The sequence below is a fragment of the Pelmatolapia mariae genome, linkage group LG7 (assembly GCF_036321145.2).
Source record: "Pelmatolapia mariae isolate MD_Pm_ZW linkage group LG7, Pm_UMD_F_2, whole genome shotgun sequence".
NCBI lineage: Eukaryota > Metazoa > Chordata > Actinopteri > Cichliformes > Cichlidae > Pelmatolapia > Pelmatolapia mariae.
In genome coordinates this window covers 8260037-8283242 of record NC_086233.1, presented here as the reverse complement: position 1 = coordinate 8283242, position 23206 = coordinate 8260037, and the positions used below count along the sequence as shown (strand labels likewise).

The 23206-nt window shown below is 39.6% G+C and overlaps 2 protein-coding genes and 1 long non-coding RNA gene across 5 annotated transcripts in view; 2 read left to right on the top strand and 1 right to left on the bottom strand.

Moving 5' to 3' along the window:
• nlrc5 (NLR family, CARD domain containing 5) overlaps positions 1-1945 on the bottom strand; it is a 38823-nt gene extending 36878 nt beyond the window's left edge. Inside the window, exons 1-2 of the mRNA XM_063477732.1 lie at positions 1839-1945; positions 703-1052 (exon numbers count right to left, since the gene is read on the bottom strand). Of these exons, the coding sequence (XP_063333802.1) occupies positions 703-1036 (334 nt within the window). The 5' untranslated portion in view covers positions 1037-1052; positions 1839-1945. The remainder of the gene's footprint in view (positions 1-702; positions 1053-1838) is intronic.
• Positions 1946-2022: 77 nt separating this feature from the next.
• Positions 2023-8340, top strand: LOC134630452 (uncharacterized). The gene is made up of 3 exons (XR_010094294.1): positions 2023-2217; positions 6432-6548; positions 7709-8340. It is a non-coding gene; the product is annotated as an uncharacterized LOC134630452 (long non-coding RNA).
• A 4405-nt stretch (positions 8341-12745) lies between these two features.
• On the top strand, positions 12746-22948 carry LOC134630449 (myosin heavy chain, fast skeletal muscle-like). Of its 3 annotated transcripts, none has more exons than XM_063477730.1 (39): positions 12746-12952; positions 13028-13171; positions 13270-13426; positions 13518-13545; positions 13626-13737; positions 13832-13924; positions 14007-14070; positions 14152-14250; positions 14331-14434; positions 14533-14671; positions 14798-14916; positions 15099-15248; positions 15340-15510; positions 15620-15910; positions 16033-16101; positions 16190-16277; positions 16380-16497; positions 16580-16703; positions 17307-17443; positions 17533-17788; positions 17878-18120; positions 18210-18386; positions 18480-18625; positions 18721-18811; positions 18918-19307; positions 19405-19531; positions 19643-19761; positions 20004-20200; positions 20280-20463; positions 20550-20715; positions 20799-20923; positions 21036-21344; positions 21435-21638; positions 21723-21848; positions 21929-22099; positions 22186-22290; positions 22416-22511; positions 22628-22759; positions 22928-22948. In XM_063477730.1, the coding sequence occupies exons 1-39, from the start codon at positions 12746-12748 to the stop codon at positions 22946-22948; spliced, it is 5799 nt and encodes a 1932-aa protein (XP_063333800.1). The 3 variants fall into 3 exon arrangements, with proteins under 3 accessions (XP_063333800.1, XP_063333799.1, XP_063333798.1); XM_063477729.1 differs by having other exon boundaries at positions 15620-15920; positions 16031-16101; XM_063477728.1 differs by having other exon boundaries at positions 12746-12983; positions 13038-13171.
• Positions 22949-23206: the final 258 nt, after the last annotated feature.

Here is a 23206-nt window from a genome sequence, read left to right as displayed (position 1 = left end):
CAGATAAGTGGAATTGTATTCCTAAACCCTGCCCTCAACCCTACTGAAAATTTGTGGACTACACTTAAAAGCTGGGTCCGTACCAGGACCCAACCCTAACCCTAATCTGCCCAGTGGTCAAATATATATGAACCTGTATGTATACATTTGCCACTGTGCGGATTACAGAAGAGCAACAATAAATTAAAACCTCTGCACCTAATTCTTTTTTAAAAACTTGACTAAATGTAACAGATTAAGAGCTGAGCACACCAACCCTTAGTCATCAGAAATTAGTTACCATTTATGCTAAATTTGTCAATTCAACAAGTCTGTTAATACAGTAAAGGTTAGTTCATGCTGTCATAATGTGTTAATTTGGTGAGAGAAAACTGCTGATGCTCTGTTCACTGTGGGGTTGATTTTTGGGTTCTTTCCGTATACAGTCAAATAAATGTAACCACTTCCGTGTCAACCTCAGTGCTTATACCCTATTCTCCTCAGCAGGCAAACCTTTAACTGGTACTGTATGCATGAAATACGTATATGTATGCATTTGCTCACCAAACAAAACTCTAATTTTAAGACTGCTTTAAATTACCTTTCACGTTGTTCTACTGTTTTGACAGAACAGAGGACCTGGACGAGTAAATTAAACCTCAAAGTGAAAGTGACTGAGGATTGCAGTGCTTTGGTCAGGGACAAACACCAGTTTATACTCACTGCTGTCATATCCTGCCACTGACATGAGCCTCGACTCCAGAAGCATGGGGATGTTCTCACACGAGAAGCACACTCTCTGAAGGAAGTTACGGCATCTTCGAGCACTGGCTGACCTGAAGTAATCCAACATGGTTTTGATGAGTTCTGGTCTTGCTGCTGCAGAAGAGCTTGAGGGGTCAAGCTGATATTGGCACCAAGCTTCACTGGGCATCATTTGACACAGCTCCATTATGACTGAGTGCGACTGACTGCTGAGGATGTGGAACAGTTCAATGGAGTCCTGAGCCAAGACTGAGTTCACATTTTCATGGTCAGGGTTGACCTCCTCATCCATGGTCAGACTCCATCGGCTGATATAAATAAAGAGGGGGAGACACACATAAAGTCACAATCCTACCTGTGAAATGCAGCTTTGACTGAAGGAAGCAAGTAGCAAACATGCAAATCATACATTCATATCATATCGTACATCAATATAGTAGTCGATGCTTCAAACCCAACACTGTGAGCATTAACATTATAATCACACAGAAAGCCACAAAGCAAAGCGATCGTCCATTGCATTTGCAGGAGACCCCGTGCTCCGCACTTTATTCACTGAAAGTGAGGCATACATGGACAAACGCGGTCTTTTACGTCATTTTCAAAACCGTAAAACTTTTTAACACCAGTAAAAACATACTTCTATGTGTCCATCGACCTCACAGATTTACACTTTAAACAACTAAAAGTGCTCCAATAAGTAAACAGCGTTAACTGTGCTCTAATTTAGGTGAATTTCGCTCATTATTAACGAAAAAAAGCGATTTTGAGGGACGTTTGAATCATTAAGAATCATTTGTGTGAGTGTGCGCTTTTTATACGTTTATTATTATTATTTTATGTAGACACGTCATACCGACATTCATTTCTTTTTTCTCATTTTTAAACTTTTATGTAAAAAATATCGACGCCCACTGCTTTGTCTCGAGCCTGTCCTCAAACGGCTTCGAGGCGAGGTCGTTTAAGGTAACGCGCATCAAAGACTGCGTCATTGTGTACAGCTCAGCAAAGCTAACAAACTCAGGCTGCGCGGACAAGCAAAAGTCTGCGACACAGGTTACAGTATAATGTTCAGAAATAAAATAAAGACTCACCAATAATACTTGGCGCAGATTGCAACTCAGTGCGGCCAGCCAGTGTCTCTATCATTTAAACCGAAACTCATGGAACTGCTGGCTGCATAGTTTTTGTTTCGTTTTCGTGTAACGCTCCACCAAATTGGCAAAGTCAGTGGGATACGCTGGCCTCCTCCAGATGAACAAAGGAGATATAAAATAGTAGGGTTCTGGAGGAATGATATATTTGGGCATTCAAACGACTGCCCCAGGTAGAAATTTGTGTTATAGCAGTGCAGTGCGTCATGGGTTCTGCTTCACCCAAGACATCTGATGGCAAGCGAATTACCATACCACACGAAATGCCATGGGTTTAATAGTGCGATATCTCGTGTATTAGATGCAGGCAGGCCTGTGGGTGAGTACTGCTTGCTTTGCGCATCAAAATCAGGTTTAGTTTATTGGATTATTCCAGTTCCGAAACCGTTTCTTACTGACAGAAGAGCTAAAGCTTTGCTGGCGGTTCGCCATGCTACTCCCTGTTTTGCAAAAGAGTCTCAGTCTGGACAAGATGCTCTTCACATATTGTAGGAGCTTCTTAAACAAAGGCAAAATATTGTAGCTGCTGCTATTTCTCTTTATCCCACAAATAATATATTAAAATGAATATGGACTGATTTTGAAGGGAGGATAGTGCGTTTATTTTACATCATCCAAAACACACTGGTACCAGTTATAATACATGAGTATCAGATATTTTGTATTATGTTATAAATCTCTCTGTTGTGAAGCTCTACAACGTCAAAAACGTCACAGTTTAAGTTTAGCGCTTCATAAGCGGACTTAGATTCGATAACATGTCATGTGTCTGCTCATTTCCAGGCTTATGAGCTGCAGTCACCCACCTTTTTTTCAGACGAAGTATTGCAGTTCTACTTCTTTAAGTACTTTGGTGATTGGGTTTTAAAGGAACTTCAGCAGCCATCTTGTCCTTCAAAATCCCCACCCTGACCACATTGCTTGATCTTTGACCTCCCAGCACTCGTTCATTTCATTTTCTTTATTTGTCAAAGATCATCCACAAAAAATAACGAACTAAGAAAAATATCATTGTACCAAACATGATTAAAACTATTAACTGTGCCACAAAGGACCCATACATACACACTGTTAGGTACTCCTGTTTTATTTTTATTACTTTTCAAGATCGCTCTGTACAGCTTTTCAGCTGGCTTGTTCTTGGCGTAGTGTTCTCCTCCGGTCCCAGCTGGCAGCTGAAATAGCAGGACTGATCACCCAAATTAGTCCCAACTGCTCTACCAGCCTTCAGGCACTGCCCACCAAACCTACTGCCCCACCACTCCTCTGCAGCAGAGCAGACCACACCCCCGCCACATACCGCCATTGCCTGACTGAGGCCAGGGAGCCATCCGGCTGAACCTATCCCCCCACGCCAGTGGGAGAGGAAATCCCCCATGATCATCTGCGCCCCCGACCTATGGACCACATTTAACTTCAAACAAGTGAGAGCCAGATACCACTGGGTGATCTGGGCATTGGCATCCTTCATGCAGTGGAGCCATTGCAGCAGGGCATGGTCTGAACAGAGGGTGACATTGGTTAAGGGCTGGTCAGCTCCTCAAAGTTTGGCACAAATGGTTGGTGATAACCAGTCGACCCCAAGAACCGTCTCACCTCTTTTTTGGTCTTGGGATGTAGGCAGGATGTGATGGTTGTAGTTCTCTCCAAATGCGGGCGCAACTGCTTGACTCCTAAGTGGTACCCAAGATACTGTACCTCCCTCTGTCCAACAGCATACTTTTTTGGGTTGGCTGTGAGCCTGCCTGCCTCAGAGACTAAAGGACTACAGCCACTTACTGCACATGCTGTGGATTATGACATCATCCAGGTAGGCGGCAGCATATGCAGCGTGTGGATGCAGCACCTGGTCCATAAGGAGCTGGAACGTGGCAGGGGCTCTGAACAAGCTGAACGGAAGTGTGACAAATTGGTACAAACCGCACAGAGTGGAAGGCCCTTTGTTAAAATCAGTGTAGTTAAAAAAATGTGCCTAACCAGGAGCTCGTTGACCCGGGGATTGGATAAGCATCAAACTGCAATACTTCATTCGCTTTGCAGTGGTCAACACAGAACCATATAAACCCATCTTTCTTCACTGTAAAAACTATGGCGTCCTTGCCAAACCGCGCACTGTGCGACTCTTCTATTACTCCCATATCAAGCATCATAGCCAATTCCTTCTTAAGCAACTTGTCTTTTATGTTCAGGTAACCTGTAGGGCCAAAAACGCATTGTTATGCCAGGGCGCCATTTCAAAATGGTGATCTATGAAATTTGTATGGCTGGGCAGGCGGGAGAACACATCTGCAAACCACTGTTGCAGCAAAGCAGCATCTGCTCTCTGGGCCTGTGTGAGATGATCATCATAATCTAGGAGGCGGGAATGGTGGAACATGGCACCTCCGGCCTGAACTGATCTCTCTCCTGAACCATGCTCACCAGAGAAACAGTTTCAGCCTCTCTCCATGCTTTCAAGAGGTTGAGGTGATATATCTGTGTGGCTCCTCCCCTGTCAGACCGTACAACCTCGTAGTCAACATGCCCCACTCGCCATGTGACCACAAAGGGTCCTTGACACTTGACGAGTAATTTGGAGGTAAACGAAGGGAGCAATACAAGCACTTTTTCTCGTGGTGAAAATGAGTCTAAGCCCTCTGTCGTCCTGTTTCTGGGCCTGGAGCATGTGACAACCCCGCCAATGTGTGTAGCTTTGCTCTGAGGTCCAGAACATATTGTATTTCATTTTTTAGCCGGGCTTGGACCTTCCCCACAGTTGTTTCTTTCCACGGTTTCCTGCCAAACAACAACTAAGCATATCAATATATCAATATATAACACCACCCTTTTGACCTGATATGGCTTTTACTTTCTCATCATCAGACTGAGACTATGATGACTGATTTAATCCATGTACATAGACACATATACCATGATTTAGTACCATCCATCAATCCATTCATCTATCTATCCATTTAATCTGTTTGTGTGTGTACCATTAAATTTCTGTGAGCCAGCATAAACATGTGAGGTCAGTGCAACTCAAAACATGACAGGAAAAAGTTAAATATATATTATATTACATAACCATTAATAATTCAGTGACAGTCACCCCAGACAAAAAATCTCCATGTTATTTGCATGGCTCTTGTTTTCTTCCCCTTTCCTTGTAGGGGAGGTGCATAGGAACCGATTTCCTCATTTACTCCTGGCTTTCAAAGCTATCTTGCTTAAATAAAGACAACTTGATTACCACGCTCGTTGGGAAGAAATGAATTTTTAAAACATATCATAAGATTAATAGGTGTATGTTGCTAGGGGCTTTGTGTTTGTCATGAATCAGCAATAACAAACGTTTTTACTACTCAAACCGAAACGGTGTGTTCTGTTTCACAATGAATAGTTAAGTAATGGCTTCCAGCTATCTAACCAGAAGTTTTGAACAAACTCAGAGCTCTGTTGGAGGCTGCAGTGTGTTTTTTTAAGTGTTTGTGTCAAAGCAAACACTTTTATCTATGCACTTGAGCACAGTAACAGTTTCATTTCTTTTGTGCAGGGCAGTTTAATGTGACATATTCATTTTTTTTTAAATTGCATGTAAAGCTTTTGGATAATTTGTAGTAGAGATATCTTTATACAAGTACTGTCAAATCAAAGGTATTTCATGACAGGTGAGCAAGCGGAGCATGCACAGTATGTCACTAAACCATGAAAGCGGTCTTCAGTTAGATGCAGCTTAACTTTGGTTAACTAACTGCAGTCCACCAGCTCAGAGACAGCTTTTTACCCTCCCATTCTTTAAACACATGCTCACTCTTACAGCCACCACCCCAGTAGCCTTTATAACTACTCATATTTCATGGGTATGACAGTGGAGCCCTAAAACATGCTGCACACACAGACCTAGCATGTGTGTGCTATTGCACTCCAAGTTAGCAAACAACTGGTGCACTCCGAACACTAAACTGCGCTCACGAAAAAGTGAAGGCCAAAAGTTCTCGCAGAGACTGGGGCACACTGGACATTCCTGTAAAGTTAAGTCAAATTGCATGCAAAAGACCCCAGTAACTATACAATTTCTATCAGTTTATTATTTAGAACAAATGACCTAAATCTTTCCAAAAAGAAAAACTGCCCAGAATTTTGTACATGTCAAAAAAAGTACTAAACCCTCTATTATGTATAACAACAGAATCGGCTCCTTCAGACCATTAAATCCACTGTCACCAACCTCCACTGTGTATATTCAGTCTGACTGTTTAAAACCTCAAGTATAATTGTTTATTTCAGTACAAAAAATCGTTTTCCCCACATGCAATTTGGTTTTTAAAGCAATCACTGTAAAATAAAACACACTAAAATCCACTGAGTGTTAAAATATCAGCAATTAAATGAGATGATGTTATAGGGACAAGCACACTTATGGAATTAATTAAAAAGGCTTAAAATGTGAGTAAAAATATTCAGTTTTTTCAAGGACGATAGATCTAAAGGTCCATTTCCAACATTTACATGTTTTGAACATTTAAATATTTTGCTGTGTTTGTATTCCAGGGAATTCCTGTCCAAGTGCAGGAAGATCCAGCACGGGCACAAGGAGGATGAGGAGGATGCTAATGCTGCAAGTCTCAGATCAACCAGCTGAGCGCTAAGAGTTATGACTCTGGCAAGGTAAATATATATATCAGTTTAGACAATATCCGAAATAGCAGTAAACACACACTTTCTCTTTTATTTATATTATTATATGTAAATTGTACTTCGTTTCAATTTATTGTATCATATAATGTGATATGCTTTATGTTGAAACAATAAAGATTAAATAGTTGCATTCAAATTGATCTTTTGCCTGTATTTTTTTCTTTATCTGTGAAAGGTAGCTAATATAAGGATTTAATACATGTCAAGCATAACCGTTTGATTTGAGAAGCACTAAGGATCTTGAGAAATATAAAACAATACCAGTTGTTTGTAACACATTTCTGTCACAGATCATCACTTGACCTTTATATTAAATATTCTTTCTGTCAGTAAATAAAAATATTGTTACTGAGTAGAACTGTACAGTAAATGTTAGCCACAATCCCTTTGCCTAATGCTTTGGGGCTTTTTGCAACAGAAGTAAGAAATGTAATGTAATATGGTAAATAGTTACTTAAATATCAATAAATTTTTTATCAGTTAATGTTATAAATCAGGGGTGTGAAAAGCATTTTACATTGCGGACTACATACGGCCCATGTTGAACCATTTAAACTCTTTTTTTCTGTCAGTGTAAAGAAGTCACATATTTAACAGTTTTTCTACATGATAAAGAAAACGCTGCTGTGACGAAGAAAGAAATCTGTCAGTATGAGTCTATGGACTTAAATGTGTAAAATTACAGAAAAAGTTCTTGTAGCTCATTCCCAACACTGTCCATTTTTTTGTTGCTGTTTTTTAACTGTAGTGGTAAAAGAAACTGAAATTTCTATAGTAGAAAGTGAAAAACAGAAACTTTTCTGTCATTTAATTGTTTATTGCTTAATTTCTTTCTGTAATATAAAGGGAGGTAGGAAAAGCTGTAAAAGTTATGAAAATAGTTAAAAGTCCAAAATTGATGCTTGTCTGTAGTGAGGATAAGATCAGCCAAATTAAGAATTACAAATAGCTTCAAGTGCACACCACTGTTAAGCAATACTTAACAAGTCGTCTTTGCGACACAAGTCAATCTTTTCAACGCTAGGTTGATTAACAAAATTAAGCAGGTCAAAATTAATCTTCAACCACAACCATGAAACATAGCCACCCTAAACTCACGACACAATTTCATCAATTTTGGTTGTCCACAGCATAAAAAGATCCTGGACAAGCCCCCACTTGTGTTACGTCCACCCCACCATGGTGGAGGCAAAGGCAGGAAGGAGACAGCAACACCGGACAACCACAATCAATGAAGGAGGAGGACAACAGGAAAGTTAAGAATTAGGCAGGATTTATTGGTTGCTTGCCTTGATAGTCAAGGCTAGCAACCAACAAGATCAACCAAATTAAGAATTATAAATAGCTTCCTTCATTCACATAATGGTACGATCCTAGTCTGTCTTCACGTGGGATTGGTTGTGTGGTGTGCCCATCAAAATAAAACATAAAATCCCACCCCTGTCAGCATGGATTCTCAGCAGGGCTGAAGATTCTCACATACCAATGGGCCATTAATAATTGACATATGAAATTATCTCGTGAGTCAGATGTGGTGCACGAACCTTAAGTTTGACACCCCTAGTATAAATCATCCACACCACACCTATTCATTAGGTGTTCTTTCTGTGGAACCGCATAGCATTTTTATTCTTTGTTCCCCTGTCCCACAAATTGAGACAATGCTCCACCATTTGACTGGTTCTGCTGGACAAACACTTTTCTCAAATCTGGGTCTTATACACATAGAAAGGAAAACCTTTTAATTACAGTGAAAGGAACATCCCAAGTCACAGACAATATCCCAAGTTACACATAGCAAGCTTTGCAGATTTTTAAAAATATGATAAAAACTACTACAAAGAAAAAAAATTCTGAGTATATTCTGCAAAACAGTTTTTTCTAGAGGTTTTTTTTGTTGAGTAGAAAAATATGTTGTAAAGGGACATAGTATATGTGTGTCAAAGTTTCTAAAATTGTCAGACGTGCCAAAATGAAGTGTGTCAGTTCCAAACCAAAAACAAAAAAAACCCCCACTAAAATGAAAGTGAAATAAATGAGAAGCTTGAGATTAGAAAAACAAACTTAAGCTTTGTTTTATCATTATTGCACTTACTTAGCAAGAGAGTTGGAAATGTAATATATTTGTCCTGTACGTGCTCGATGACAAGTTCACATTGTTGCCGTGGCCTCATCTAGTTTGTTGGGATTCTAAACACACCACATGATAGAGCTTGACTTGCTGTCACTGTCTCACAGGATGAAGGAGCTAATCAAAGATACCTAAATGCCAAATTTCTTAGGTTTACCATGATCACGAAAGCTTCTTACATGCACACACATATATATATATTATTTACATTAAAAAGTATTATTGACCAGCTCAAGTGTCAAAATAAACATTAGAGAATCCAAATTGCAAGACTGTGTTTTTACTGAGTGACAATTTCATGTAGAAATGTTTAAGAAGTTTGTCATACTAAAGACTGTGACATTTCAGTGATTGTATTGCACAACAAGTGGAATGAGGTTGACATTCAAACTGCAGTGATGTGCATGTGCCAAAAGTGGACTTGAAGCTGTGTCTGCAGAGTCGGTTGAAGTGTTAATAGGTTGACATATGAGTGTGAATGCCTGAGAGATATCTCTTACAGTTAATCACATGAAATTATTTGTATAATTTAGTTATTATGAAACTATTACACAGAAACTCTCAATAACATTACAAGTTATTGATGACAATTTAAAAATAATTTTTTGTTTGTTAATATTTTTAATTAAAATTAAAAATATATCCATTAACAAAAGTTTGAAATGTGTGTTTTTACTTTAATTGGTCCAACCATTTGACAAGGGACTTGACATGAGCTATTTTAAGTAGGGATTATGAACAATTCAGGATGTGCATTTGGTGATGGAAACATGACACATAAGATCTACGTACTAGCGACAAATGCTAAACTCATGTACCCATCAGCTGTCTTCCTGACCATATTTGGTTTATGTTATATATTTAACTTATGCGTTGTAAGCAAACACACTGAATGCATTCATATCTGTGTATGTAGTAGAAGACGTGAAAGTTGTTTGTGCAGTATATTGATATGTTAGATCACTCTGGCCCAACAATTATGTGCTTTTAAAATTATGAAGTGTATAAAGACATTAAATAATTAAACAATTACCTATAAATATATGTATATAACTTTTTTCCACTTATACAAAAGTGCATTAGACATTGTGAAATTGTTTAATCTTCAGTAAACATGCATTAAATTTTCTTATTATTTTATATGTTTTAGAAGTTATTGGTAGCTCATTCAAAAAGGTTTCTAATAAAAATATTGTATCTAACTATTGCTGTGCATTGTCTTTTTATTCTTTGCTGTAATTAACAATAACATTTTTTCTATAGACATAAGAGAATCTCAGCTGAGTGCAGCCTGTCACCAGGTGGCAGAAAGCAAGCAATATTCCTGTTCAAAACAGACACAGGGTGCATATGAGGATGCAAATTAGGGAGAAGAAAATCAAACAGAAAAATCTGGATATTCTTGCTAAGGACCTACATTACTCGAATCATCCTAGTATTTATATATTATAAATTTATCAAATAAAATTAACATTTTTAATTAGAAAGATAGAATGCAAAGTGTGTTTTTGTGTTTTTAAAACCCCTATAAATTTATATTCATGCTAATTTAAGTAGGGATTATTAACAGTGTGCATTTGCTGATGGAAGTATGAAACATTTGATGTACGTATTAGTGACAAATGCTGAACTCAAGTAACCATGAGCTGCCTTCCTGGCCATGTTTGGTCTATGTCATATATTTAACGTATGCTTTGTAAGCAAACTCACTGAGTGCATTCAAGTCTGTGTGAGCTGTAGAAGATTGTATTTGTGGTCAGATTATCAATATTAATATGAATATCAACACCTTAATTATTATATACTTTGGTAAATATGCAGTATATTTTAGTTTATTTTTATTATTTATTTATTTATTTTTTAGCATAACTATCAATAATATTGCTGTTGCCCCATATATGATTCTCCACTGAGTGCAGCTTGTCAGCAGGGCTCAAAAAGTAAGCAATGGTTTCAAAATAGACACAGAGTACAGATGAGGATGCAAGCTCTTATGCGGGATGTCTTAAAAAAAAAAAAAAAAAAAAAAAAAAAAAAATATATATATATATATATATATATTCCTACCAGGGATGTAATGTATGATATAACAAAAAAAATTGATATAAAACATGAGCCTTTTGAATATAAAGAGTCATAAATGAAGTAAATGACAGTATGCAGAGGAGAAAGACTGCAGGGAGGATCAGGAAGTTCCTCGTGGATTAACATAATTCTACAGTATTTGACGGTCTACACACACTTGACTTGTGTAGGCCTGGGTCATAAGAACTATCTTACCTAATGGGGGGAAAAAAAGGTTAAAACATACTGGTGTACTAACTTCTTGAATTGTAAGAAGGCTCACTTTGTTTCGTAAGGCACACATATTATTAGCTGTGCTAAAACATCTATAAAGCAGCAAATACGACATTCATTTCTCACAGTGTTTAGTTGCCATCCTTAACCTACAGTAAAAACTTGACCTTGCACTTGGTCTGGCACCGCAGACTTGACCTAGTGTTAATAAATTCCAACACACCATTCCCACTTGCAGCATTGAACGTTGCCATTCCAACATATATCTCTAATTAATCTGTGTGGCATGGCAACAGCTGTGGCCAACTTGGATTTATGGCATTCCAGAGATGACCCTAAGACACAGAAAGACACTGTTGAATTGTATAAAATTGTTTCAGTGTCTCCTTCATTATAAACCGATGTTTATAGTTTTTAATGTTTTTTTTTTCGTGTTTTTATATCTTTATCCTTCTAATGAAGCATCCTGAGTCTCAGATAACATCATGTATGAGCTTAGCTTACAATTCAGGTTGTGATTGTATCAAAAGAGAAGTGGGATATCTTTGGCATTATCCTAAACTGCTCATGAGAATCAGACATTTTTGCGGTTACTTTCCCATCTTAATCTAGTTGGTAAATCAGTAGGAACATTTTTATGGACAAATACTCAAACAAAATAGGTCAGAAATTAATAAGAAAAACAAACAAAAATATCTCAAAGTTTACACAGCTCAATGGAATTAAATGATAGTAAATCACTGTGTAAGTGTAACAATAAGGTACTGTTCAAGTCTATCTTCAAATATTATTAGAAAATAGACTTGAAGTCTCTAAACACTGGAGTTGTGGTTACACTCATACACCGTCAGTGAAAAATGAGCCGCTTTGCAGCCTGTGCAGACAGCTGTTTTCATTAAATGTTCAGCTGTAAGTAGATCTTCATCTGTGTGACACTGTCCTGAAAAATACAGCTGAAATACAATCTGTGTTGATATAGTGTAAAATATGGCAAAGGCAACCAGGGAGAAAATCATTGTTTTGGAGATGCTTCATAAAATAAATCAGCTTCACAACTGCAACATGAAAAACAAAGCATTTTTTGGAATCCCCTTTTCTTCTGCACCTTGTTTCTTTAATGTGGACATGATAGTTTGAATTGTTTTTAAGTGAGAAATCCTTTGCTTTCTTCAAAAATAGCTTTAAAGAATGTTTAGAAGTGAAAGCTGATGTACAGTATGTCCTTGCACTACGTTTCAGCGGATGTCTCCTCTCACTGGTATCCACACCACATTTGGCATTTCTCCCATATATAACTTTGTCGGGTAAGCATGCTGCATTGAATATAAGCAGTCCGCGAGAGCACATCACTCTGTGGTAGAAGAAGAAGACTCTTGCTTGTGGTAGGTTTGTCTTCTATCTGCTTTGGAACTGGTAGTATCTTCATTATTATTATAATAGTACTTAAATAAATACATTTATTTACTTTTTTAAAAACAAGTATTTTCCTAGTAATTGACAATATCTCATATATGTTCAACAGGATTGTGCAATATAACATACTTTTGACAGAAACAGAGTCAGGTATGGACAACTTTTGACTATTTAAAATTGTCAGTATTTTACGTTTTATATTATTTGTCTTTGATAAGAAGGTTAAGGTGTTAGCTGTCCACTCACAAGAACTCGACGATAACTCTAACATATTTGTCTAAGATTACACTTATTTGTCATAACATCATAGAAGTAAACCGCCACCATGAGTACGGACGCAGAGATGGCCGTTTATGGCAAAGCTGCCATTTACCTCCGTAAGCCAGAGAAGGAGAGAATTGAGGCTCAGAACAAACCTTTTGATGCCAAGAGTGCCTGCTACGTGGCTGATGCCAAAGAGCTGTACTTGAAGGGAACTATCGTCAAGAAAGATGGTGGCAAAGTCACTGTCAAAGTCTTGGACACTCAGGAGGTCGGTATAATCAAGTTAGAGTTAACTGAGAGTCAGATGTGACAAATTCTCATCGTGATCAATGTGCTGTTGCAGGAGAGGACAGTCAAAGAAGAAGACGTCTCTCCAATGAACCCTCCCAAGTTCGACAAAATTGAGGACATGGCCATGATGACCCACCTCAATGAAGCTTCTGTGCTGTATAACCTCAAAGAGCGTTATGCAGCATGGATGATCTATGTGAGACTGTCTTCCTAAGAAGCAAAACTTTTAAAATTACTCTTCTAACAGCAACTGTTAATTAACATCCACTTTTTTATCACTTTAACCACTTTTAGACCTACTCTGGGTTGTTCTGCGCCACAGTAAATCCCTACAAGTGGCTCCCAGTGTACGACTCTGAAGTCGTAGCTGCCTATAGAGGCAAGAAGCGTATGGAGGCTCCACCCCACATCTTCTCTGTCTCTGACAACGCTTATCAGTTCATGCTTACTGGTATGCCTCAAAACTCAAAAATCAAATATTTAATCATATATATGGTGATAACTGCAGAAATACATAGTGAACTCCTTTTTCATTTTAACAGATAGGGAGAACCAGTCTGTCTTGATCACGTAAGTGTCACATTGTTTGACTTTGTTTAAAATAGTTCAGCATTTCGAACAAACTCTTAAAAGTATTTGTCTACACCCAGTGGAGAATCTGGTGCCGGAAAGACTGTGAACACCAAGCGTGTCATCCAGTACTTTGCCACTATCTCAGTTGGTGGAGATAAGAAGAAGGACCAAACATCCGGCAAAATGCAGGTACACAAACGTGATAAGATTAGTAAAATCATTACGAAATATACTTCAGTAAGAAAAATAATTTTCTCATATATTTCTTAAACCTGGGTTTAAGGGGTCACTGGAGGATCAGATTATTGCAGCCAATCCCTTGCTGGAGGCTTACGGTAACGCCAAAACTGTGAGGAATGACAACTCTTCTCGTTTTGTAAGTATGGAGTGATCTTTAGATAGGAGAAATAGTGTTATGATTGTTGTGTTACTTTGACAGCTCCTTTTGTTCCAAACAGGGTAAATTCATCAGGATTCATTTTGGCCAAACTGGTAAACTGGCTAGTGCTGATATTGAGACATGTAAGTGACAAATTCACAATGTGAGTAGTTCATCTGAGTTTGGGACAAACTGTGACTTCAAAATTTGATCAAACTGTGCAGATCTGCTGGAGAAGTCTAGAGTGACATTCCAGCTTCCTGATGAAAGAGGTTACCACATCTTCTACCAGATGATGACAAACCACAAGCCAGAGCTGATTGGTAAGCAGCAAGACCAAGTTGTTGCACAGTTCTCATTTTAAACAATTTATTAAACACTTGTGTTTTATTCTTTTTTCCAGAAATGGCCCTCATCACAACCAACCCCTACGACTTCCCCATGTGCAGCATGGGTCAGATTACTGTGGCCAGCATTGATGACAAAGTTGAGCTGGAAGCAACAGATGTGAGTGAGATTTGATTTATAATTAAAATATCAATGATGTTGTGTCTTTAAGAAAAAAAAGTGTTTATGCAGTGTTTCATGTGGACACTTTTGAACAGAATGCTATTGACATCCTGGGCTTCAGTAATGAGGAGAAGATGAGCATCTACAAAATGACTGGTGCTGTGCTTCATCATGGTAACATGAAGTTCAAGCAGAAGCAGCGTGAGGAGCAAGCTGAGCCTGATGGCACAGAGGGTGAGTACTTAGTACAAAAATACTTGTGAATAAGAGCAGTATGGTTCCCAATTAGACTAAAAAATCCTTGTCACATACTGTATAATGTATGTACTGTATAATAATGTTATAAATTGCTGTTTTCAGATGCTGACAAGGTCGCTTACTTGCTGGGTTTGAACTCTGCTGACATGCTGAAGGCTCTGTGCTATCCCAGAGTGAAGGTTGGAAATGAGTATGTCACCAAAGGACAGACTGTACCTCAGGTAAATGAGACAAACTGGTACAAAAAACATGCACTGCTTAAATCAGAGCGTATTTGGATCAAATGAAACATAATCATGTACCAGATTTAATAGATAATTATTTGCCAGGTATATGTTTGTTAAATATTTGGTCTTAAATGCATTTTGTGATTCAATCAAATTTTCCCTTTTTATTTTTTTAGGTGCTGAACTCTGTGACAGCCCTGGCCAAGTCCATCTATGAAAAGATGTTCTTGTGGATGGTCATCCGTATCAACCAGATGTTGGACACAAAGCAGCAAAGGAATTTCTTCATTGGTGTCCTGGATATTGCTGGCTTTGAGATCTTTGATGTAAGCTTTATTGCTAACAAATGGGGAAACTCTACTTCAATTATAAGATCCCGCTTAGTGATTTTTTCCCTACCTTTTTCTCTCCTCACAGTTCAACACCTTGGAACAGCTGTGCATTAACTTCACCAATGAGAAACTGCAACAGTTTTTCAACCACCACATGTTCGTCCTGGAGCAAGAGGAGTACAAGAAGGAGGGTATTGTCTGGGAGTTCATTGACTTTGGCATGGACTTGGCTGCCTGCATTGAGCTTATTGAAAAGGTATACTTCAAGTTCATGTTTGAATCTTATATCTTTTTTATGTTAGTTTTGTTATAATAGAGGAAAAGTGCCACTTGGTGACATATCTCATTTCTTTACCTTCATCAAGCCCATGGGCATCTTCTCCATCCTTGAAGAGGAGTGCATGTTCCCCAAGGCAACTGACACATCCTTCAAGAACAAACTATATGACCAGCATCTTGGCAAGTGCAAAGCATTTGAGAAGCCAAAACCTGCCAAGGGCAAGGCTGAGGCCCACTTCTCCCTGGTGCACTATGCTGGCACTGTGGACTACAACATCGCTGGCTGGTTGGATAAGAACAAGGACCCACTGAATGAGTCTGTGCTGCAACTTTACCAGAAGTCCTCAGTTAAACTGCTGGGTCATCTGTATCCTCCTGTAGTTGAAGGTATGATGTAACTGAAAACATACATTTTCCATATTCTACATGTTATTAAGTTTTGTTTGGTATTACGAGTCTCACAATGTTTTTAATTACAATTTACAAACAAAAAACAGAGACTGGCGGTGGCAAGAAGGGAGGCAAGAAGAAGGGTGGCTCCATGCAGACTGTGTCTTCACAGTTCAGGGTAAGGTTTGAGAAGTAAATTAAATGTAAAATAATACATTTTTTATTTTTACTTTTCATGACAAAAATGTACTTTTTTGTACCTACAGGAGAACTTGGGCAAGCTAATGACAAACCTGAGAAGCACCCATCCTCACTTTGTGCGTTGCCTGATCCCTAATGAGTCAAAGACTCCAGGTAACCCAACGTAATTTGTGTGCCTGCGTGCACAGGTTTGGATTAGAAAACAGCAAATTAGTGTTTGTTCACAGTATGAACTCAAACATTTTTGTTCTACAGGCCTGATGGAGAACTTCTTGGTCATCCACCAGCTCAGGTGTAACGGTGTGCTGGAGGGTATCAGAATCTGCAGAAAAGGTTTCCCCAGCAGAATCCTCTATGGTGACTTCAAACAGAGGTGCAATTAATATCCTCGTGGACTTTTGATACAAAATATGATAAGAAAATGCTGACACTGACAAATCACTCTCTCACAAAAGATACAAGGTACTGAATGCCAGCGTCATCCCTGAGGGCCAGTTCATTGACAACAAGAAGGCTGCAGAGAAACTGCTTGGATCAATTGATATTGATCACGATCAGTACAGATTTGGACACACTAAGGTAAACAGCCTGATTGCATTACTATAGATCCATGCATGAATATAGAATTACTTTTTTAATTTTTAAAAATCTGTCTGCTTCAAACAATTACTTTTGGACAAAACTGAAGGAGGTAAGGTCAGTGAACTGGATGAAAACTAAAAAGAAGCTCAAGTGAAACATCAACAAGTTTCCATCCCCAAATTTCAATAGCCCTGGATTTATTATCATAGTTACACATGAAGATCAAATCAAAATTTTCCTATTTTTTCTCAAAGTACATTTAATCAACTATTTGACACATTTATTGTTATGTTTTCTTTTTTGTTTTAAAAATTCTTATTATTTTATGTGGCTCATTTGACATAAATTATGCTACTTTGTGCACACATGAGATACTGTATGGTAGATAATGAACCAACTCCCATATGTAATGCAGATGTGTCCACACAGGAGGCACAGGGTTTCTCAAATACCATGTCATTAGTTTAGCAAGCCTTTCACTGTGTACGTTCATAAAATTCCCCAAACCTGATGTAGATTTACATTTACTGTACATATACTTTCTGAATCATTTCTAATTGAATGCTTACTATAATATAATTCTCTCTTGTGATCATTTAGGTGTTCTTCAAGGCTGGTCTCCTGGGTACCCTTGAGGAGATGAGAGATGAAAAGTTGGCAGCTCTGGTCACCATGACTCAGGCTGTCTGCCGTGGTTTCCTCATGAGAAAGGAGTTTGTGAAAATGATGGAGAGGAGGTATGTTGAACACAGCAATTAAGAGCAATGAGCCAGAATAAAAACATTGAAAAATAACTTTGCCAATAATAGAAATCTCTTGCACACAGGGAGTCCATCTTCACTATCCAGTACAACATCCGCTCATTCATGAATGTCAAACACTGGCCATGGATGAAGGTGTACTACAAGATCAAGCCTCTGCTCAAGAGTGCTGAAACTGAGAAGGAGCTGCAGCAGATGAAGGAGAATTATGAGAAGATGAAAACAGATCTGGCTGCTGCCCTGGCCAAGAAGAAGGAAATAGAGGAGAAGATGGTGTCCCTTCTGCAGGAGAAGAACGATCTGCAGCTCCAAGTGGCATCTGTAAGTAGATATCAAGAGAAGCTGTGCCCTTTTATTTTGTTACCATAAAATGTTAATGTGTTCATGTGTGTTCTTCGAATGCAAACTAGGAATCAGAGAGTCTTGCAGATGCTGAGGAGAGATGTGAGGGACTTATCAAGAGCAAGATTCAGCTGGAGGCAAAACTCAAAGAGGTAACTGAGAGACTGGAGGATGAAGAAGAAATCAACGCCGAGCTCACTGGCAAGAAGAGAAAGCTGGAGGATGAATGCTCTGAGCTCAAGAAAGATATCGATGACCTGGAGCTTACCTTGGCTAAAGTAGAGAAGGAGAAACATGCCACTGAGAACAAGGTTTGACATTTGGATTATACCTAGCAGATTAAACAACATGCATACAACAATACAGTCACATGGTAATAACACTGTAATTGCAAATGTAGGTGAAGAATCTGACTGAAGAGATGGCTTCTCAAGATGAGAGCATTGCTAAGCTGACTAAGGAGAAGAAAGCTCTTCAGGAGGCTCATCAGCAGACTCTTGATGACCTCCAGTCTGAGGAAGACAAAGTCAACACTCTGACCAAGTCCAAGACCAAGCTTGAGCAGCAAGTTGATGATGTAAGTTGAAAATGTCACAGGTGATGGCAAAACAGAGAGAGAAAAGAAACCTCTTCTTGAACAAGAGAATAACAAAGTCATGTCACTGTGCAGCTTGAGGGTTCTCTGGAACAAGAGAAAAAGCTTCGTATGGACCTTGAGAGAGCCAAGAGGAAGCTGGAGGGTGATCTGAAGCTCGCCCAGGAATCCATTATGGATCTTGAGAATGACAAGCAGCAGTCTGATGAGAAACTGAAAAAGTACTTTCATTTTTTCTCCCTTTATGACAAGCATCCTTCTAAGGATTGGACATAATATGTACATTTATTAACTATGCAACTTATTATTTTCACAGGAAAGACTTTGAAATCAGTCAGCTCCTTAGCAAGATTGAGGATGAGCAGTCAATGGGTGCCCAGCTTCAGAAGAAGATCAAGGAGCTTCAGGTAAATGATACATGATGTTACATCAAATGATAGTCCATACATATTTTCTGCGTCATACTTTAAATTTGAAAGTTTACTCAAAGGAGACACACATCTAATCCAACAGGCTCGTATTGAAGAGCTGGAGGAGGAGATTGAGGCTGAACGTGCTGCTCGCGCCAAGGTTGAGAAGCAGAGAGCTGACCTCTCCAGGGAACTTGAAGAGATCAGTGAAAGGCTGGAGGAAGCCGGTGGTGCAACTGCTGCTCAGATTGAGATGAACAAGAAGCGTGAAGCTGAGTTCCAGAAGCTCCGTCGTGACCTGGAGGAGGCTACTCTGCAGCATGAAGCCACCGCTGCTGCTCTTCGCAAGAAGCAGGCTGACAGCGTTGCTGAGCTGGGAGAGCAGATCGACAACCTCCAGCGTGTCAAGCAGAAGCTTGAGAAGGAAAAGAGTGAATACAAGATGGAGATTGACGACCTGTCCAGCAACATGGAAGCTGTCGCTAAAGCAAAGGTAAACAACAAAATGCATTTATTTTAATACTTAAATCACCAGCAAATAGTGATGATATAAAATCTTGTCACTGATGAATCTTTTTCTCCCTCTCTAGGGAAATCTTGAAAAGATGTGCCGTACTCTTGAGGACCAACTTAGTGAACTGAAGGCCAAAAATGATGAAAATGTCCGTCAGATCAATGATTTGGGTGCACAGAAAGCACGTCTGCTTACTGAAAATGGTTTGTATAAGACAACATGCAGTGATCTGAACTTAGTCCTTTATAGTGATCTTCTGTTTTCGATAGAAAAACTGAACACAAACTAAAGTTTGATGACTATTTTTACACAAGGTGAGTTCAGCCGTCAGATTGAAGAGAAAGAAGCTCTCGTCTCTCAGCTGACCAGAGGCAAACAGGCCTTCACACAGCAGATTGAGGAGCTGAAGAGACACATTGAAGAGGAGATTAAGGTAAGAAACACTTCAGTGGAGGCTGGTATAGCTTACCAGACAGAGCAGGTGATCCCTATGCTGTAAGGCCAAGTTTGACTCCATCCTAAGGCCATTTATTACATGTCTCCCCCCTTGTCTCCCTTCTCGCTATTGTCCTATATCAATTAAGACCAAAAAATATATATATTTCAGTGAAGTGCGTATAGTTTTTTGTTGGTGATTCCGACATTTTGCTCATGCAATGATGTGTCTTATACCAGGCCAAGAATGCCCTTGCCCATGCACTGCAGTCAGCTCGCCACGACTGTGACCTGCTGAGGGAACAGTTTGAAGAGGAGCAGGAGGCCAAGGCTGAGCTGCAGCGTTCAATGTCCAAGGCCAACAGTGAGGTGGCTCAGTGGAGAAGCAAATATGAAACTGATGCCATCCAGCGCACTGAGGAACTTGAGGAAGCCAAGTGAGTATTTAGTTAGTAAGAATGTGAGCAAAAAACAAGCAAAACAATAAGCTTTTACTGAAACAATGTTTTTTTAAAGGAAAAAGCTGGCCCAGCGCCTTCAGGAGGCTGAGGAGCAGATCGAGGCCGTTAACTCCAAGTGTGCTTCTCTGGAGAAGACCAAACAGAGGCTCCAGAGTGAAGTGGAGGACCTCATGATTGATGTGGAGAGAGCTAATGGCCTGGCCGCCAACCTGGACAAGAAGCAGAGGAACTTTGACAAGGTACCATCATTTACTTTGCTTGAACAAGACACAAACTCATGGTTTATCTTAGTATGGGTGAATAACTGCATCGAATGCATATCTAGGTGTTGGCAGAGTGGAAACAGAAGTATGAGGAGGGTCAGGCAGAGGTGGAAGGAGCTCAGAAGGAGGCTCGTTCTCTCAGCACTGAACTGTTCAAGATGAAGAACTCCTATGAGGAAGCCTTGGATCAGCTGGAGACCATGAAGCGTGAAAACAAGAACCTGCAACGTGAGTTCCTACTATGCTGTGCAAGTAACGTGTGTTCATTTTTAATGTCTTAAGACTAAACAATATCACACATGCCTCTGCAGAGGAGATTTCAGATCTGACTGAACAGATTGGTGAGACTGGAAAGAGCATTCATGAGCTGGAGAAGGCCAAGAAGCAGGTGGAGACAGAGAAGTCTGAGATCCAGACAGCTCTTGAAGAGGCTGAGGTAAATCTTTGTCTGAGGAGCTCCTCTGAAAATAAATATTCAGTTATACACAAGTAAAATCTACAAATGCAGAGATGAATATCTTTTCATATTCATTCTTTCATATGATTAGGGAACTCTGGAGCACGAAGAGTCTAAGATCCTGCGTGTTCAGCTGGAGCTCAACCAGGTCAAAGGTGAAGTAGACAGGAAGCTGGCAGAGAAAGATGAAGAGATTGAGCAGATCAAGAGGAACAGCCAGAGAGTGATTGACTCCATGCAGAGCACTTTGGATTCTGAGGTCAGGAGCAGGAATGATGCCCTGAGAATCAAGAAGAAGATGGAGGGTGATCTGAATGAGATGGAGATTCAGCTGAGCCATGCTAATCGCCAGGCTGCTGAGTCCCAGAAACAGCTGAGAAATGTGCAGGCACAGCTGAAGGTATGATAGAGCACATAGCTGTTGTACACATTCTGTGTAAGTGCATTTTTTTTATTCATGTGAATATAATTTTGATATTCTTTTTACTAGGATGCACAATTGCACCTGGATGATGCTGTCAGGTCTCAGGATGACCTCAAGGAACAAGCTGCTATGGTGGAGCGCAGGAACGGTCTCATGGTAGCTGAAATTGAGGAGCTTAGAGCTGCTCTGGAACAGACAGAGAGGAGCCGCAAAATCGCTGAGCAGGAGCTGGTGGACGCCAGTGAGCGTGTTGGTCTGCTGCACTCTCAGGTGAACATTTTTGAAGGACACTTTAATTATTTTTTAGGCAAACTTAAAATGAACATCCTAAAATGTAAACTTTCCATTTCTTAGAACACAAGCCTTCTGAATACCAAGAAGAAGCTTGAGGCTGACCTGGTTCAGATCCAGAGTGAAGTGGAGGACACTGTTCAGGAAGCAAGAAATGCAGAGGAGAAGGCCAAGAAGGCCATCACTGATGTAGGTTTATACACGTCTACTACGACGGTACAACTCAGCTTTGTTTTCATCACTCTGTTAATTGAGGTCATGTTTTCTAGGCTGCTGTGATGGCTGAGGAGCTGAAGAAGGAGCAGGACACTAGCGCTCACCTGGAGAGGATGAAGAAGAACCTTGAGGCTGCTGTTAAGGACCTGCAGCACCGCCTGGATGAGGCTGAGAATCTGGCTATGAAGGGTGGCAAGAAACAGCTCCAGAAACTTGAGTCCAGGGTAAGAAGAATGTGCAGGTGAAAAATATGTATGAAAACACATATATATAAACCATGGATTTTAAAAGTTTGCTCAATTTTCTGAAGGTGCGTGAGCTGGAGGCTGAGGTTGAAACTGAGCAGAGGCGTGGTGCAGATGCTGTTAAGGGTGTCCGCAAATATGAGAGGAGAGTGAAGGAGCTCACCTATCAGGTAAACCACATTAACATTTTACATCCATCCATTCTGTTCCACTTATCCTTATCAGGGTTGCGGGGGGCTGGAGCCTATTCCAGCAACCAGTGGATCACATTTGTAAAATGTGTTTTCTTTTATAGACTGAGGAGGACAAGAAAAACATTAACAGGCTGCAGGATCTGGTTGACAAGCTGCAGCTCAAGGTGAAGGCCTACAAGAGGCAGGCTGAGGAAGCGGTAAGGACCACACACAGAAAAAAAACCCCTCAACTCTATGTCAGATTTTAGTTTTGTGCAAACAAACTGTCATAGTTTTGGACACTAAGAAATTTTGACTTATTACAATGTTACAGGAGGAGCAGGCCAATGTCCATCTGTCCAAGTACAGGAAGATCCAGCATGAGCTTGAGGAGGCTGAGGAACGTGCCGATATTGCCGAGTCCCAGGTCAACAAGCTGAGAGCTAAGAGCCGCGATTCTGGCAAGGTAAATGTACACACACTTTAGACTTTGCACAAAGTTATAAGAAGAAATATCCCAATTCTGCTTCGAATTTCATAAAATTGGCTACAGACAATAATTTGATTTGTTTTCACTGAATGCTCCGTTTTTATACACACTGACCCATATGTACTGTTTTTTTTTGTTTTACAGGGAAAAGATGCAGCTGAATAAAGCACACGTGTGAATGGTGCATTTCTAATCATATAATATGATGTGAAATACACTCCAATAAAACATTTTTTATCACAATTTCCTGTCTGTGATATTTTCATAGTAATAAACAAGAGAGTAAACATGACACACGGGTAATCTAAGTGCTAATGAATCTTTACTGAGGTATCCTGCATTCAGTTATTAATTTAGGTATGAATACATAGAAGTATATCTCAATTAGCATCTTAGGACTTTGAGCACAAACAACTCAGAGCG